At 37.1% G+C, this 19127-nt stretch overlaps 1 protein-coding gene across 4 annotated transcripts in view; it reads left to right on the forward strand.

Moving 5' to 3' along the window:
- Positions 1-19127, forward strand: part of LOC5574970 (double-stranded RNA-specific editase Adar) — a 190080-nt gene that overhangs the window by 14103 nt on the left and 156850 nt on the right. For all 4 annotated transcript variants that reach the window (XM_021842213.1, XM_021842224.1, XM_021842229.1 and 1 more), the window contains exon 2: positions 6202-6864. In XM_021842213.1, the coding sequence (XP_021697905.1) occupies positions 6573-6864 (292 nt within the window). In that variant the 5' untranslated portion in view covers positions 6202-6572. The remainder of the gene's footprint in view (positions 1-6201; positions 6865-19127) is intronic.

Genomic DNA, 19127 nt, shown 5'->3' on the forward strand with positions numbered 1-19127 from the left:
TTGCCACCACTTCCGGTTTCCCCACGTTTTCACCATTACTTTAGGATCGATAAACCCCAACCAAGATACGGACTCACAAAAGGATACACAGAAAGAGAGCAGACATTTTAGAGCCCTATTCTCCAGTCGCACATACAGTTGTGTTCAGAATAATAGTAGTGAAAGCCGATTTTCATACAAAATGCTCAACTTTGGCATGCTGTAACTTTGTTTCCATATGAGCAATCGGCATGAAATTTTGGCAGTGAACTACAAATATACTCAATTTCATTATCACAAAATTTTAAAAATTTCACACTACGCGCTAAAAAGTTAAGCACCAGGTAAAATCGCTCAACATAATAGTAGTTTTAATAATTTAAATATCTGCTATATTTTGAGTTTTTTAATTTTTCTTTATTCATCGTTCCAACCATTTCCACCCAAGCTATAAATGTATAAACAAGCCAATTTTTTATAAAATTGTTGCTGAACAAAAATTTACAAAAGAAAAACTACTATTATTTTGAGCGATTTCACCTGGTACTTAACTTTTTTTTCTGATTCATTACGCAACGCTTTCTCATTACGCAACTGTTTTGAGTTGCGTAATGAATCATTTCACAACTAATTTTCAGAAATTGTTAAATGATGGTGAATGCATTCCTGTATAATTTCTTATACCCTCAAGTGGTCTTCTACGAAATTGCAAATTGCGGTGTACATAGCTCGTTGCAGAACTCGATTTTTACAGCATTCGTCGTAATCATCTTACTCGGCAAGCCTCGAAGGATAAACTAACGACTCATGCTGTAAAAATCATAATTCTTGTTCCTTAAACTACTATTACGCAACTCAGAACAGTTGCGTAATAAAAAAGCGTTGCATCATAGTCATTACGCAACTGATTCCAGTTTGGTAATGACTATTACCACACTTCACAATTTAGTGCAGGAAAGTAGGCCGTTTCATGACAGATTATCGAGATAAAAAACAGCCTTTTACGATGAGAAATTGCAAAAATGGTTTATTGCTGCGAGCACAGCCATCTTTACAGAATCAAGTGCGTGAAATGTTGGTTGTGGTTCACATTTGGTCCTTAAAGAATAGCTATTGATTAAAAGAAGGATAAATCTTTGATTACGAGAACATGAATTCAAATAAAAATCAAGTAGTATATTATACTCACTTTAGCAGCCCGCAGGCTAGAACCGTTGTTGTAGTATCATTGAGAAAAGTAAACTTTCAAGTAGGAAACAATTCGTCCTACCGAAGAGAAGTTTTCTATGTTCGAAACTTCAGATTCTTTTTGTCATATGTGTAAGAGACAATTCGATAGACAATGATCTCCAACGTACAAGAGAAGTCGTGCTTAACATTAAACTACAATTCCATAAAATATATGGTGTTCATTTGACGAATCTTCATTTCGAATTTAACGTGGCAAGAAAATTCGGGATTATAATCTATTCGGGGAAATGGTGCTCGGGGTCTTGGTTTTCGGGGTACCTAACCTTTCGGGGTATTGACTTTCGGGGTGATGGTTTTCGGGGAAATGATCAATTATGTATTCACATAATTTCAAATTTTTGTGCGCCCCTGTCGGAAAATGATACACCTACTACGTAAAATATTAAAAAATAATAGCAATTTTTTATTTTATTTTTTTACCCTGCCCTTCAGTTCAGAAAGGGGGCTTGTTCTGCCAACTCGGTCGAGGAAGATTTCTTGTGTGAAGAATTTTTAAAATGGGCGTTCTAAAGTGTCAGAATGAAGTGTTGTGTTTGTGGTGAGCAGTTGAAGATGGGATGAAAGGTCATTACTTCGCGTTCACGCTTCACTTCTGCTTCTCTAAAAAGTTATTCAAAATAATTGATCCTTTGTTTAATTAAATTAACAATTGCAATTATAGTAGTCGTATCTGACTTACTAGCACATCGTCGCGTTAATTTTATTAAAAAGATCTTTTATCTACATTAGGGCGTCCCATTTTTCCCCGACCATCATGGATTTCGCCTCCCATTAGATTGATGGATTCTTCATAATATGCGAAGACTTTCTCCAAAATTTCAAATCAATCCATCAAAATCTCGAGCATCGCAATGAACTTTCCGATTTCGAGCTCAATTGATACATTTTGCTTGACAACAAACTTAACAAACTACCCGAAGGCGGATTTTTTTCACGCATCCTCATTTATAAATATAATAACATATATTTATCATTTTCCAGCATCCTGATATATAAGCACGAAGCAATAATGCACATTTATATACTCAAAATATTAAAATTACATAGACCAGCAGAAAGCCTTATTAGGTTCTGGGTAGTTCGTTTTCCACACGCTTGGAAACGTGTCTAGATGTGCATGGTCCCTGATACGACGCATCGTTTGATGAACATCTTGCAACGATTCTTATATAAGTTTAACACAGATAACGGAAGTCAACTACAAGTGGATAGATAGATTTTACGTTGAATGATTATGATTGTATGCTCAAATTAAAACTAATTTACTAACTAAAATTGATAATTTCGGTTTTACTCTGCCAGACACCGATTAAATCTACTGATTGGGTGGCTAATATCTGCGAATCTCATAGGGTACAAAACTCTAATGGGAAATATGCACTCCAACAGAAAAGTAAACGCCTACCTCGATGCGTGGCAAATTTCTTGCAAGAAATGGTAAAAAAAAGCATTTTTCTTTGATCGCAGTACGCAGTTAAAAAGAAATGTCAATTCAAGTGGAGCCCACTGTAGAAAATTTCTTGACCATTTCTTCCGCAATTTTTTTTTTACTTTTTTTGAGCAGAACAGCATACCTAGCTTAAAGATCAACCCTCTAATACCCAAATTTTTATTTTTGATGATGATATTTAGCATTTCACGCTACCTAAAATCGATCTAAACAGGTTTTAAGCAATGCTTTATTTTCATTCGCAAAATTGTAAATTTTGGTTTTTGATTTTTCTAATTTTTCATTTTTGAACGTCCCTATCATTTTTTATTATTCCATGAAGCCTCTTCTGGATACCTATTTTTGACAATAGATAAAATTTAAAGTTTTGCAGTACTTTCAAAAATATGATATTTGAAATATTTTTCTGAAACATATTTCATTTTCCGTATAACTAACGAAAACACAGTTTTGGTGCAAAATTAATACCATCAGGCTCTACTTCTGTGATAGGTTGATATTGAAAAAATATAAAATGTACGAAATTTGAGATTACACATCAAACAAGAATTAATCATTTGTAGGTTATAAAAAATTCAATTTTCAAACATTTTTCTAAAATGAAAACATGTTTCAAAAGTCATCAAAAACTTTCCTGACATGCGTGTAATAGGCCACAGTTTAAGTCAAAAATGAAATCACTTTGATTTTCGAGCTACGAAAAAATACACAAAATTCCAAAGTGTACCCCGTCTAAAGGCGGGGTTGGGTATTAGAGGGTTAATGAACGGTGACTCCAGATTTAGCTAAGAGTTTTATTAACTTGGAATATCATAATACATGTTTTATTCTTGTTACTTGAATTTTCTACTGTTCAGTTCTGTTTGTTGAAACTATTCGACAACATTATAACTGCAACATTTCCATTATTAGTTCATGGGACAGCAATTGCATTTCTGCTCTGTAGAATTTACACCGCTCGTTATTTGTTAAGAAAATCAGATATGACGTCGGATAACTCTTCGGGAGAAATCAAACGGAATCCTTCAATAAAGTATTTAGAAACTTTTTATGGGGATAGACCTATACCCCATTTTTTATGTTTTGAACTAGCTTTACATAGATATTCCACGAGATCTCCGTGCGTTCTCGTATATTGGAACTTTTCAATCAACGTCTTCCTTTTAATCGGCTGTCCGAAGTAAACATACTAATATCGTAAGATTTGGAAACCTTTTTTTAGAGAACTTACATGATTTGGCCATCATAATAGCTTTTAACGCTTTGAGTATAGTGTTTCTTGAATTATCAGCACGTTCTGTTGTTCTATGATAATTGCGAACCTTGTATACTTATAGCTACCTAAAGAGAAAGTAGAAATTCAATCTCTAATGAGAAAATTTTCTCTTGCCCCACGTGATTAGAAAATTGACGGTGTTTCAATTTAGTTATTTTTAGGTTTATGTCGAATTAATTCTCAAACTTTTTTTATTGCAGTTCAAAACTGTCAGAGGGGACAACTTAAAAGTGGCACAGAAAATTATTTTCCGCAAATTTTCTCCGCTGAAAATATTAAAATAAGATTGCGCACCGCCATCTTGTTACGGAGTGATAGTTGACAGGTTAACAATCTTTTGCTCTATTATGCAATAATGGTTGAAAAATTTCAGAAATATCTTGCCTAACGTAATGTTCTCAATGGCCTCAAAGGTTTACGCATGAGTTTAAAACGTTAATTCACATATTCAGTTAAATATGCCAATTATTTTCACTTACCCCATTTACCCACTTGCCCCGCGGTACCTTATATTTTTTTGGTTGGATTATGACAATAATCAATCTTGATTATTTTTCATCCAATCAACAAGCTGTAGAAACAAATTGTCCATTGTGTGAAGGAGTATCCACATCTCTTGATCGATTTCTAGCCTAACGTTCCAACTCCTGGTCTTAAAAAAATAAACAATATGAAAAAAAAAAATAAACAATATGAAGGTATAAAAACTAGATATTATCATAAGTATAATTTGTCATTCGACGAATGATCAACAATATCATAAGGAATCCCTTATACCGAGAAGTTCCGTTGTCAGATTAGATTGATGTTTATTTTCTTTTCAAATTTCACCGCATACCACATTTTTTTTTATTGCATGCAAGCTCGCATACAATTTAATGTCCAAAATATCAAACATTTTACATTTCGAAAATCTCATTGCGATACTCAAGATGTTTATGGATTGACTTGATTTTTAAAGAAATCCATCGCATAATATGAGGAATCCATCAGTCTTGAGAGAGACAACATTCACGGAAAAATGGACACCCGAATCTACATCCGTCGAACCATTCTGAATGGGCGTCGTGAGAATATCACCAAGAATTTCTCACATGCAATACCTAAAGCTGAATTTTCTGCATGAAACATCAAGGGCCTCCCTTAGCCGAGTGGTTAGAGTCCACTGCTACAAAGCGAAGCCATGCTGAAGGTGTCTGGGTTCGATTCCCGGTCGGTCCAGGATCTTTTCGTAATGGAAATTTCCTTGACTTCCCTGGGCATAGAGTATCATCGTACCTGCCACACGATATACGAATGCGGAAATGGCAACTTAGGCATAGGAAGCTCTCAGTTAATAACTGTTGAAGTGCTAATAAGAACACTAAGCTGAGTAGCAGGCTTTGTCCCAGTGGGGACATTAATGCCAAGAAGAAGAAGATCGAGGTTTTCGCTCTTTGGATTCATTTTTGTTGTTTGTCATCAGTTTTGTTGACATGTCCTGAATGCCATTGAGTTTCTCGGAAGCTGTATGGAGATTGTTAACGTGGGAATCCAAGAGTGAATTTTGTATGACTTCAGTGTAGGTCAATCCTACAATAAAGCATTACAGTCACTAACATTTCTTTTCTCGTTATCCGTGTTTTCATATCTAAACCCCTTATCATGGCATCATAATCGCCGAAAAAACGATAAGTACCACTTTTCAGAAAACATTATCATTTCGTCCTTGTTTTTAAACTGTCGAATTTGGAAGCTGGGTCAATATGATCCATCCTTCTTGAATCTTGCATCTTGATGATTATGGGCCACCCTAAAACGCACGCATCAATTATTATTTGAGAAATTTTACGTTCGAAAACCTAATGAATTCAAGCAGATTGTTTTACGTCGCCACTGTCCGACGGAGGCAAAGCCTCTACAGAATGTTCGAGAGATAAGTTAGAAGTTTTGTCAGATCTTGTCGAAGAGGAGTATGTATTGAAGCACGTGTTGTCGTCAAGATTATCAAAGTATGTAGATTAACAATTAAGAAATAACAAATCATGTTAGCCATGACTCATTATAAAAACGATTCTCCCGTCAAATAAATTTTCATTCCTGTTACAACCACTGCACAAGTCAGAAGTTTTTTTCAACATTCAACAACTCCGAGGTGAGAAACCGGAAGATTTTCTGTTCAAAATCGATCGACCCCAAAACTCAAAATGCATCTCGATTTAGATTTTCTAACCGTGCTAATTACTGTTAATTTTCCTTTTTCCAGAAATGCTCATCAGCTCGAAACCGGTATAGACTAAAGTGACAAATTTGGTGCGAAAGTGAATACGCTGTGGAAGCGTAGACCAAACACTTTTCGACCACCCGGCACCTGACGAAAGGTTGTGATAAAGCTACTCCCCTAAATTGATTCCCGTATGAACTGGCTCATAAACGGTCTACCACTCAAATATCGTAATTCCGATTGTGATAATGTGCTGTGAAACGTGCGTCTGAATCTCCTGTATCGCGTGTCTCTTACTCTGTCGCGTGGTTCCATTCATCCGTCTTAATCGTGTGAATAGTCGAAAATTGTAAAACCGCGAGTGGTCAAATCCGTGTACTCCCCCACCATCCCAAAGACTCTTCGAATTACGTATGCGTCCGAACAACGTGTACGATCGGTATCGCTGGAAAAAGATGGAACAACCCATGGAACGGGGGGCTGCTGCGGCCACTGCTGATGTGGCCGTGGCCAGTGGTCAGAAAATTCCGGTGCTGACTACGACCGGAGGAGGAGGAGGAGGAGGCGCAGGAGTAACTTCCAGTCCCACACGACCCGGCACCGATTCGCAGCAATCGTCGTCACAGTCCTCGCCATCCGGTGGGGGTGCCACTCAGTCGTCGTCGCCCCAGTCTAGACGGGGCAACAAGAGGAAAAATTCTTCAGGTGAGTACAGCGAGAACACGAGGCGAGGGCTTTCCTTTTCAGAGTTGGGTTTTATCACATGTGTGCGCGTGCTTGTACATTGCATTGCTCTGCATCATCCAGAAGAGGACGCATGATTATCGGAAAACGGAAACTTCCGGTTCTTGGAAGGCGGCCAACCGCGCTGTGACGCGTGTGAATCTCTATGGCAGGGCTGGTAGAAGGTCTTCTTTTCTCAAGCCAACTAATGACATAAAAAAACCATTCCATTTTTATTTTTTAAGAAGATAGATAGATGAGGTATCTAAAGCTCCTAATTTTAAGACACTCAGTCGCTACCAGCCCTGCTATGACTCTAGGGAGGGAAATGCTATGGGGATTCAATCTCTCCGACCGAGAGACACAATCGGAGCGAGAGGAGCAACGGAACAGCGCGCCTGCATCCATGCAGTTTCAGGTTTGCGTGGTTAGCGAGTTTTAAAAATTCCTCCTCTTTTTTCCTCATTTCCTACATCACTGCAGTTGGCTGGCGTGTGAAAGTACTTCAGCGTGCACTCTGCTGTGTACACTATGAGTTGTTTGTGTGTTTGTTCGAAGAGTGTGCGAGCTTTGTGTCCTTCGAAAAACGAAGCCGATGACGATGACTGTGGGTTGGTGTGGCTCGTAAACGGAACTGTGAAGGATTCTGTGTCACGTCACGGAAGCAGAGGAATTTCCACGACAGACGATTATTAAGACAAACTGAGAAATTCCTCCTCCATTTGCTGCACGGAACGGAATCACTGGGTCTGAGAGTTGGAAGTTTGCATTGTGGCGATTGTAAGAAGGGGAATTCGATGGTGTAGCTTCGCGAACGTAGGCGAAGCTGGAATTTTGGAGAAAAGGGGTCGATCGAGAAATGACTGAGTATATTCTTCAAGATAGGTTTAGCAAGTGGCTAATTATTTCAATTTTTAGATACCAAAAGTCAGTAAAAGTTGTTTCTTCAGGAATTCCTCCAGGTTTTCTTTAAGAAATTTTTCCAGGAGTTCCTTGAGAATTTTTTCTAGGAGTTTCTTCAAGAATTCCTCCAGGAGTTTTTTCGAGAATTCTTCCAGGAGTTCCTTCGGGAATTCCTCCAGGAGTTTCTTCAGAAATTCATCCAGGAGTTCCTAAAGGATTTTTTTCAGGAGATTCTTCAGGAATTCCTCCAGGAGTTCCTTCAGGAAATTCTCCAGGAATTCCACCAGGATTTTCTCAGCAATTTCTTCAAGTTTTCCTATAGGAATTCCTCATAGAGTTGATCCAAAAAGTCCTCCAGGAGTTTCTTGATGAATTTTTCCAAGAATTCCTTTATATTTATATTTCACCAGGAATACTTTGAAGAGTTCCTACATGGATTCCTCCAGGAGTTCTTCCAGGGATACTACTAGGAGTTATTCCAGGGATACTCCTAGCAGGGTGTCCATCCATCCGGGAAACAAGCACTATGGGCTAAGCTAGAAAATGTTATAAGGGGGACACTAATGCTTAACCATTTACTTTTTGTATCATTATGACATTATGACTTTATGACCCTCCCCTTGGTTATGCGACCTTGCCGCGATGGGAGGGCATAATCCATTAGCCCATATGATGGAAACCAAAGGCGTAACCTGTAGTGGTGGTATCACATTTTGGCATTTTTGCTTAAAGCCGCGTCATAATTCATATGGCATAGACGCAATAATATCTCGGATGTGATCCAACGGACATTCTGCGTCATTGATAGAATTGATGCCCATTTCAAATAATTAATCTATTCGAAGTGGACATTAATACTATTGGTGACGTTCAGTTTGCCTTTTGCTAACCAGAATGATCCGTAGCCACTCTTACTATTAGCTAGCTAGATACATCGTTATCATATACGACGTAGGGAATACTTAGGAAAATGACTAGTAGATTCACTGAGTAGAAATAAGTGGCGACAATCTTATTTTAATATGGTTTTTACATTGCCATAATAAGAAATACCTCTTTTGTAACAGCGGTATAAATAATCTAATTCCAGCTTCATTTTCGCAAAATTTACAAGTAGAAAGTAGGCGTTGTGAAGCATTGCATTTGCCACCGAAAAGTGAATCTTGTAGGAGACTGTAATAGAAGCCTAAGGTAATTTTACTCTTCAATATTCACTATAAAAATGACTATGGAAAGTAAGACGCTGAGATCGATCATTAGGGTACACTTGCTAGTTTCGAAAAATTGTTGAACAGACAAGGAAAGCGACTTTTTTCTTTAAGGATATATGAACGTAATGACCAATAAATACTTTTAACAACAAAAAATGAAATTAACTAGAACTACTACTAAACAGCCTAATTTTGTTAAGACTTGACGACACTTGACATTCAAGACTCTAATCTTACGTAAAAGACAATAGTAATCAGAATAGCACTTGAATGACAAATTATTCAAAACCATTTCGACTAGACAGTATTAGTAATGCACTACTATTTCAAACAAATTCTACACTACTATTTCAAACAAATTCTAATGCAGCTGCTGATTTTCATAATGCTTCCTTTTCTCAGAAGCAAGGGAATATGGGTACTTTTCAAAAACTACCACGTCACAATACTAATAAAAAACAGTGTTCATGTGGGCGCCATTGCCTAGTCCGTCTGAGTATTGGTCCTGGTAGAGGGGAAACTTGGCAAAAGCCAGACCGAGGGTTCAGCCTTGACAAGTTAAGCTGTCAGGCAGCTCCAACTGAATACCATACAAAAAAAAAAAAAAAAAAAAAAAAATATGACATTATGACTTTATGACATTATTCCTGTGTGCGTTTGAAAAATCAAATGCGGGAACACCAAATGCGGTAAGATATTTCACAAGAAATGCGATGTCAAGGATAATTTTTTCTTGCTAGGGCGGCGGTGATTTCTGTAATCGTTGCTAGGTGTCCTTTGATTGTTTTGTGTTACCGCATTTGGAGGACGTTTTATCAAGATTTGCATCTCAAACGCAAACAGCAATATAACTTTTTGTGAGATGATAAAGTTTTTCTAGAAAAAATCCTATAAAAGAATCAATGGTTTTCCGTGGATATCTGGGAAATTTTTTCTCACAATTTTAACTGGTTTCTTGTTAGATCTTTTGAGAATTTCTGGCTGAAGAGCAGATTCATCGGAAATCTTATGGAATATAATTGAATCCTTGAAAAATTTCTAGAAAGGTACACAAATTTCTGGCAAGGTTTTTGGTAGGATGCTTGTGAAATTTCTTAAATCTGAGTGGTTTCTTACTGAAATCCTGGACTTTCCTGGGTTTCATGAGGGATTCCTGATTGGTGGATTCCTAGAGACGCTAATACTGATTTTTGGTGATGCCTCGTCTAGATTATTAGTTCAATTGATCTACAATCCTCTATGATGTCCCTGAGGAAATTTCTTATGGTTTTCTGTGGATTTGCCAAATTTTTACTGTTTTTCGATTTGTTTGTGAGATCCACTATGAATTCATGGCGAGGTTTTTGATGGATTAATAAATGGCGAGGTCTCTTAGATGGCAGATTTTTGTTTAGTTCTTGACGACATTCTTCGAAAAATCGAAGCTAGATTCCATCAAGCAAGCCATTAAAGTTTCTTTTGCCATGATATCATTTTAAAGTTTTTACATGACTTATAAACCAGCCATAGATTTTGTCAAACTTTGCCGTTTTGTAGAAATAATTGGACAGATTTTTTTTCATGTTATTTTTAATTTATGCACGGCATCCTTTCGAAAAAAAAAGTACTGTAAGTATTGAAAGGTTCTTTCAACTGTGCTAAACTTTTCTTCAAAGGTTTTCTTAAATATTCAAGTGATTTCTTGATAAGAAAAATGAATTGATGATTTCTTAAAATCTAAGACCTGGTGCTTCAACAAATTTTCAGTTCTGTAAAGTTTGCTAAAAATCTTTACGTGGTCTATGAGATTTTTCAATAAACTGTATATCTGTTTGTCCAAAACTGTTTGGAAATTGAAGCTGTTTACAAAGCACAGCATTTTGAGAACTAATTAGTAATCCAAATTTTACCCGTTTGTATGAGAAAAAATTGAGAGTTGCAAATGTTTTGATTGATTCTTTATAGTCAATATTTATCATCCAATAGCGAGCAGCTGGAGAATTTGTAAAGCTCTTCTAAGAGGAATAGCGTTGTATAATCCTCTCCTCTGTTTGTTACAATATTTATGAAAGTGCAGTTAACCCTCTAATACCCAAATTTTTATTTTCGATCTAAATATAATTTTTCGTTATCTAAAATCGTTCTAAACACGTTTTGGGCAATGATTTATTTTTATTCACGAATTTGTGAATTTTGGTTTTTGATTTTTATAATTTTTATTTTTGAACATCCCTATCCGTTTTCATTTTTTCTTGAAGCCTCTTCTGGTTACTGATTTTTGGCAATAATAAAAATTTAAGTTTTCAGGGTACTTTTAAAAATATGAAATTTTTATTTTTTTTTTCTGTGATATTTTTTATTTTCCGTGTAATTAACGGAACAACAGGTTTAAAATTATTTTAATACCACTAAGCTCTTCTTCTGTAATAGGTTGATCGTAGAAAAATAAAAAAGGTTCGCATTTTTATATTACACGTTAAATGAACACCAGGCATTTGAAGGTTATATAGGAATACAATTTTTCAAACAATTTTCAAAAATAGAAAAAAGTTTTAAAAGTCATAAAAAACTTTTCTTAGATGCATGTTATGAGTCAAGGTTAAAGCCACAAATAAAATTATTTTGATTTCTGAGCTACGAAAAAATACACAAAATTCCAAAGTGTACCCCGTCTAAAGGCGGGGTTGGGTATTAGAGGGTTAACATTATGTATACTTAATATGTCAGGAACTTGTTAATATTTTCCATTATTCGACAATCTATATACTGTACAGTGTACAATCTACACATTAACCAATACAATGGTGTCTGATATTATCGAACTGCATATATTTTTTTTAAGTGAAAACAAAAAAATAACAAATATTTTGAAGGTCCAAACAAATACCACAACCTTCTATACAAATGTCTGGGACATCAGTCACAAGGACCATGATGTCATCCAGTTTTAAATTTTTAGGCATCCGGGAAAAACCCGGGAATTTGAAAACTGATTTTGAATGGACACCCTGTACTAGGAGTTCCTCTAAGATTTCCCCTAAGAATTCCTTCACAAGTTCCTAGAATTCTGGAAGAGAATCAACTTCTGGTAAAATCCCTGAAGAAAGAATTCTCGGAGATATCGCCATCTAAAAATCTAAAAGTTTTACTGCAGAAAAAAAGTTAAGTTGTATGCCCTTCTGATATAATCCAGTAGTTGCTAACCTAGGCATAAATCGGTACTAACCACCCCATAGTTTTCCTGATCAAATAACTACGTATTTTTTGCCAAATTGCAGTACATTGCCAAAAATCTATCAAGAATATTAGAACACAAGTACAAAAACCGCACCGAAAATCTTATAAACCTAGGAAAAGTGTACCAGTTATGGCCATAGTGATTCCCTATTTGGCCATATGCAAAATTCGGATAACTTTCAAATTTCAAAATCCACGTATGGCGAAATAGGGAACAAATATGGCCATAACTGGTACACCTACCCTACATAAATCCTGCAGTAATTCATTTATCTCTGAATTTCCACAGTAGCATACATTTTAGAACGTAATCAAAAATCAAAATCTGTAAAAACACAACCAATTTGACAGTTTCGCCGTAGTGTGCGTGCAACCTCGCATCATGAAAACCCGGTAAGCACGATTGCAGTGTAAACTGAGCGAAAAAGCCCCGTCGCGAAATGCGAACTTCCCGGCCCCGGCTCCAGCCCGGCACGGCGCAATGAGAATAGCCCTCTCAAAGTCATAAACCCTTGAAAACCATAAATCTCCAAGGGAGAATGGCTTTTTGCTAACAGTGCAACTGACTCTGAACAGTTTCGAACATATTTACGAATCACTAGCTTTGTTTACTCGCGAGTACGACAGACGCGAGTCAATCAGCACTCTGATGTTCGCGAACATTTTGTTTCTGTTCCGGTTCAGCAGACATGTTCGCCACTTTCCATCACTAGAGCTAGAGGATCCTATTCAAAAATTGATGGTTGATTCTTTCACAAGTTCTGCAGAAAAATATATCTAGATTAAGAGCTTCGAGATTTTGTTTACAGCTTTCTCGAGAGCTTCATATAGAAATGCTTTCATCTGTGGGAATCCCTCTAAAATTCCTTCTGCAAATCTTCTAGAGATTCGATCACAAATTCCGTCAGCAATACCGGAAGGAATGCTTAAGTTTTGATTTCACAGTGCATGCAATACACGATCATTTGTGGTATTAAGGGTCAATAATGACCCATGATTTGGCTCTCAAAAATCCATTTTGAAACGATATTCGTTTATTTAGCATTATATGAAATATATGGGTCCCTGGAGTAGAACCATGAAAAGTTCAAGAGCCTTCTGGAACCGGTTCCAGAAGGGTGTGTTGTGGACATTTTCAGACCATCATATCTCGAAAACTTATTCAAATAGTCTCAAGTCAAAAAAGTGAAGAAACTTACTTTATTGATCCTACGTGTTTCGCAGACGAAATTCCACATGTTCCGCTCCTACCCAACTAGATTTTTCACTTTCAGAACGTTTAATTTCCGGATTTACAAAACGACGAAAGTAAGATTTTCAACTTTCGCAACCTAACCACTACTTTCGTCGCCCCGCTGTATAGAGAGACAAAGTGACTTAACCACGAATCAAAACAAAACACTACTTGAGCCGATTTTACACTGGTAGAAAAACGTCGAAAGTAACTGTATGAAACGGCTTATCATTTTGTTATAATTATTTTTGTTGAAAATAATAGAAACTACTTAGTTTTTGAACGCGATCTGATTGTATGCAAAATTTGGGCGATGTACACGGCGAAAAAATGTTAAAAAGGTGATTCATTTCAAAACTGTTTTAGAAGACAGGTTGTGATTCTTCTCAATTAGTTTTCTCAAAAGCGTATGAAAGTTACTTACGTCGATTTGAAAAAGTAATCGAGATATAGTTTTATCATGCTACAGTTCAAAATTCATGATTTTTTCATCTAGATCTTAATAAATCCATGCCAAAAATCAAACAAAAGTCTCCTTCTTGTTTCTGGCGTTAGGTCCCAACCAGGATAGAGCCTGCTTCTAAGCTTACTCCTTATTGTCCAGTTAGTTACTGAGAGTTTCCCTTACTGATTGACCATTTTTGCTTGTGTGCAAAGTCGGGGATATTTCCAACACTCGACCGGTGAGATAAAAATAAAAGATAATAATAATAATCTAGATAAAAGATAAAAAAATAATAATATTAATCTTTTTTATCTATGAGACGACATTTTATCACTAAGGAATTATAACTTTTGACAGCAATCAAATCACCAGTTCAAATGGGGCTCCAGGTGTTCCTCCAGGAAAACCCACAGGGATTCCTTTAAAAATTCCTCCCGAAATATCTCCACAGACTCTTCCAGAGATGTCACTAGGAATTCATTCGGAGATTCCTCTAGGTATTTTATCAGAAAATTCTCCAAGATAATCTCTTCCCTAATCTCTATAGGGATTTCTTTAGGGATTCCACCAGGCCTTTGCTAGAGGTTTCGCCATGAGATGTTTTAGACCATTTCTGATAGGTATTCAGGATTACCAAACCAAATCAATACTGGGATTCTTCCAGGAATTTCTCCAAGGATTCTTCTAGGATTCCTCTAAGATTTGTTTCAGGAGCATTCCGATTTTTTTACAGAGATTTCTCCAGCGATTTTTAAGTGATATATCCTTGTTTTCCTTCAGAGGTTTTTCTAAAAAATCTTACAGAGACTTATCCAAGGATTCTCTAGGAAAATCTCAACAATGATTCTTGCAAATATATCTTCAAGGCAATCCCCAGATATTGTTCCAGGAGTTACACTAGGATAATATGTTCAAGCATTACTCAAGATATTACTTGCTGCATATTACTTACTCCAAGGGTCTCTCCAGATAATCCTACCGGGATTTCTCTGGCATTTCTCGAGAAATTCATTCTAAGCTTCCAAAAAAGTATCCAGTGATTCCTATAAGAGTTCCTCTTGGAATTCTTCCACAGATTCTCCCATGAATTCCTGCAGGAATTTCATAAGAAATTATCGTAAAATTTCTCCAGGAATTGCATTAGGGAAAGGTATACAAAAATTCCTCCATTAAAATCTCTACATCAATTCTTTTTGGAAAATCTCTTCATGGTTTCGAAGATTTCACCTGGGATTTCTACAAAAAATTGTCAATGAATTCCTCTAAGGATAATTTGAGGGTTTCACAAAAAATCTCAACAAGGGGTGTTCCCGGGATTTAGCTAGGGATTCCACCAGCAAAATCTCTACAGTGATGCTTACTGGGACACCGCCAAGGATTCTCTAGGGATTCCTCTAAAAAAATAACTTAGATAATCCTTCCTACAGGAGCTTTTCCAGGGAGTCCTCCAGGGATTATTCTAGCTAAATCTCTAAAGGGATTCCCGCAGAGATTTCTCCAGTTTTTCTTCCATGAATTCCTCCAATGTTTCAGAATATCTCTAATGGTTTCCTCTAGGAATTGTTCAAGGAATTAGCTGGTACAGAATTGACTGTATATTTTAATGAAATATGCGTTTCGTCTAAGCAGTTTTTGTTATAAAAAGAAACTTTAAAAAAGGAGAGACTGCGTAGCCTAAAGGCATGTTTTATGTTCCAGGGATTTCTTCAGGAATTTCTCCAGATATTTCCTCACTCCATAGGCTCACGCAAGAATTTCTCCAGGAATTTTTCTATAAATTTTGCTGGTGATTCCTCTAGAGATTACTCTTGAAACAATTCGGGGTCTGCAGGACTTCTTATTCTATTTGATGAAATCCCTGGAGGAATTCATGGGTAAATCTCTGTAGAAATTTGTAGAGGATTTCTTCGAGGAATTCCCGGAGGATTTTTTGGAGACCCAGAACGAATTTCTGGAGAAATTTCAAAGGGAATCCCTGAAGGATTAGCTGAAAAATCATAAGAATAATTCATGCAGTGAGTTTCCTTAGAGAATTCCTGAAGGAAACTCTTGAGGAATCTCTATAGGAATTTATGAAGTTATTTCATCATTTCTATAGAATCCTTAGATGAATTTTAGGTGGAATCTCCGAAAGAATAATTGGAGCGATCTCTGAAGAAAATGTTAGAAGTAATTCCTAGAAAAATATCGAGAGGACTACTTAAGGAATTTCTGGAGAAATCACTGGATAAATATCTGAAGTAATCCTTTGAGAAATTGACGTACTGTAACCTGGGGAAAGCCTCGAGGACATATCTATTAAAATCCCTATATAGATTTTCCAAGAGGAATTCTTAGGTGTTTCTGGAAGAGTGTTTGGAAAAATATAAGGAGAAATCGCCTGAAGCTTAACTTGTCAAGGCTGAACCCTCGGTCTGTTTGGAAGGATTAATATACTGCTTCGCGTTGAAAAATGGGTTAACCATCGTGCGAAATTTGATTTTTGACAAACTTCGCCGTGTCGCAACTCGATTCTCAATAGTGCGCATAATGCACACGGTGGAGGGCATCGATGCGCACTACAACGAAGTGACTCGCGACACGGCGAAGTTGGTCAAAAATCAAACTTCGCACGTTGATTCACCCATTTTTAGTCGCGAAGCAGTATAATTCCTAGAAAAGTTTCCTGAAGAATCCTTTGGTTTGATGAAGATTTTACTGGATTAATTTATGGTGAAATCGCTTGAGACATATCGGCAGAAACTTCTGACAAAATCGCTATAGAAACATTCTTCGCAAAAATCCCTGGAACAATCCTTGGAGGAATCCCAGGGGGAATTCCTGGCGAAATTCCTGAACGAGTTTCTGGAGGTATTTCTGGAGCCCTATCGGAACCGGTCTAGAAAATTTGGTACCGAACAAAAGTTCTTCCTGGAGGCATCTAATGGGTTTCGGATGGAATCGATAAAACATTCAATAAATGATGTCCTGGATAAAATTCTAAAAATCATGAAGTTCTTGAGTTTCCGACAAAATATCCAAACGATTTCCTTAAAATTTTTTTGGGTCATTCTTGAAGATAATTCTTAACATTCTTGGGGGATAAGAGCTTCTCCTCATGGAATTTCTTCGGAGTTGCTCCCAGAAGTCCTTCAGATTTCCTCCTGGAATTCTTCTGGAGCTCAACTTGGATTTTCTTTGGATTTCCTCTATAGTTCCTCCTAGATTTTTTCTCAGTATTTCTCCAGCAATTATTCAGAATTTCTCTAGTAATTCTTTGGAGCTCTTCCTGCTTGCTGCTGTAGTAACTTCGAAAAATTCTCTAAATTTCCTTTGAGAAATACTCCAGAGTTCATCAGGAAATTTCTCAAGCGTTTCTCCGGAAATTCCTCGTGTAATTCCTCCTGAGTTTCTCCAGAATTTTTTTTTGTTTATCCAGAAAAAATCTGGATCTCCTCCGGGTTTCGGGGGATTTCGTCCTGGAATACCTCTATGGATTTCGTTCAGAACTCCATTAAAAGATTCTTACGAGGATTATGTTCAGAAATTCCGTCGGGGATTTTTTCAGAGTATTTATTCGGAGATTTCCTCCAGATATTTCTCAGGGGATTTGCACTAGGAATTACTCCGGGAATTCCCTTAAGGGATTACTCCGGGGATTTCAAGGATTCCTCCATGAATATCCCCCAAGAGCTCCTCCTCATGGAATTTCTTCGGAGTTCCTCCCGAAAGTCCTTCAGAATGGAATTCTTCTGGAGCTCAACTTGGATTTTTTTTGGATTTCCCAACTATAGAGGAATTTTTCCTGGATTTTTTTTTCGGTATTTCTCCAGGAATTATTCCTCTAGTAATTCTTGCAGTTCATCCTGCTTCCTGCTGGAGTAACTTCGAAAAATTCTTTATATTTGCTCTGAGAAATACTCCAGAGTTCATCAGGACATTTCTCAAGAGTTTCTCCGGAAATTCCTCTAGACGTCCTTCCGGTAATTCCTCCGGAGTTTCTTCAGGATTTTTTTATGTTCATCAAGAAAAAAATCCGGATCTCCTCCGGCGTTCGTTTGGATTTCATTAAGCTGTTTCTCGGAACTTCCTACGGATTTCATCCGGAAATTCTTCCAGAAACTTCTCTGGAGTTCTTCCAGTGATTCCTCTGGATTTCATCCAGTAATTTCTGGAAACTTTCTCCAGAGCTCCATTGGGAATTCCTTCGAAATTTCTCCTTAGTTTCTGCAGGAATTTATCCGGAGTTCCTCAAGCAATGACCCCAGAGTTCCTCCAGAAACGCCTTCGGAGTTCTTCTAGGATCTCCTCCGATGTTCCTCCAGGAATTCCTCTAGAGTTTCTCTAGGATTTTGTCTAGAGATCCTCCATCCGAGCATCACCGGTAATTGCTCCTGAGTTGCTCGAAAAATTCCTGCGGAGTTCTTTCAGAAACTCTTTTGGATTTTATACATGGGGAAAGTGTACCAATTAAATGGCCATAGTGGTTCCCTATTTGGCCATATGTGAAGTTTCGATAACCTGTACATTTTTAATCTTTTCGAATGTTTTAACACACAGATGTATGCTATATCTTACTGCTAAAACACACAAAACCTTTCAAAATGTGAAAACATTATAATCATATAAGTATATAAGTATCTTCGTACCTGCCACACGATATGGATTAATTCACAAATTTCATAACGCCAAAAATGGCCATTTTCGACACCCACCCACTCCCTCGTAATACTTTTTGCATGTGTATTTGATAAATTTTGTATGATCCGTAACATCACGAGGACACCCACCCACCCCCTTTAGCGTTATGAAATTTGTGAATGGGCTCTATACATATGCAAAAATGGTCAATCAGCAAAGAAAGCTCTCAGTTAATAACTGTGGAAGTGCTCATAAGAACACTAATCTGAGAAGCAGGCTTTGTCCCAGTTGAGACGTAACGCCAGAAAGAAGAAGAACCATTAAAAACTAGTTTTTGATTAAGCACGTTTACGCATTTTTTATAATGAGTAGTAAATATGTCAATGAAACAGATTTTTTTAGGCGCGGATTGGAGTTCCTAAGCGCGGATAGAATTTCTGAAGTCGCGATTTTCGCGGATATGATTTTAAGATTTTTGTAACAGCCCTGCAACAGTAGTCGTCGACCCATTCTGACTCCGACCATGCTCCAACCAGAGTCCCATATACATAGCGAAAAACATCCGCATTACGCTAATTGTCGTTCGTTTTGTGCCTTTTTCTTGCTCCCGAATTGC

The sequence above is a fragment of the Aedes aegypti genome, chromosome 1 (genome assembly GCF_002204515.2).
Source record: "Aedes aegypti strain LVP_AGWG chromosome 1, AaegL5.0 Primary Assembly, whole genome shotgun sequence".
Taxonomy (NCBI): Eukaryota; Metazoa; Arthropoda; class Insecta; order Diptera; family Culicidae; genus Aedes; species Aedes aegypti.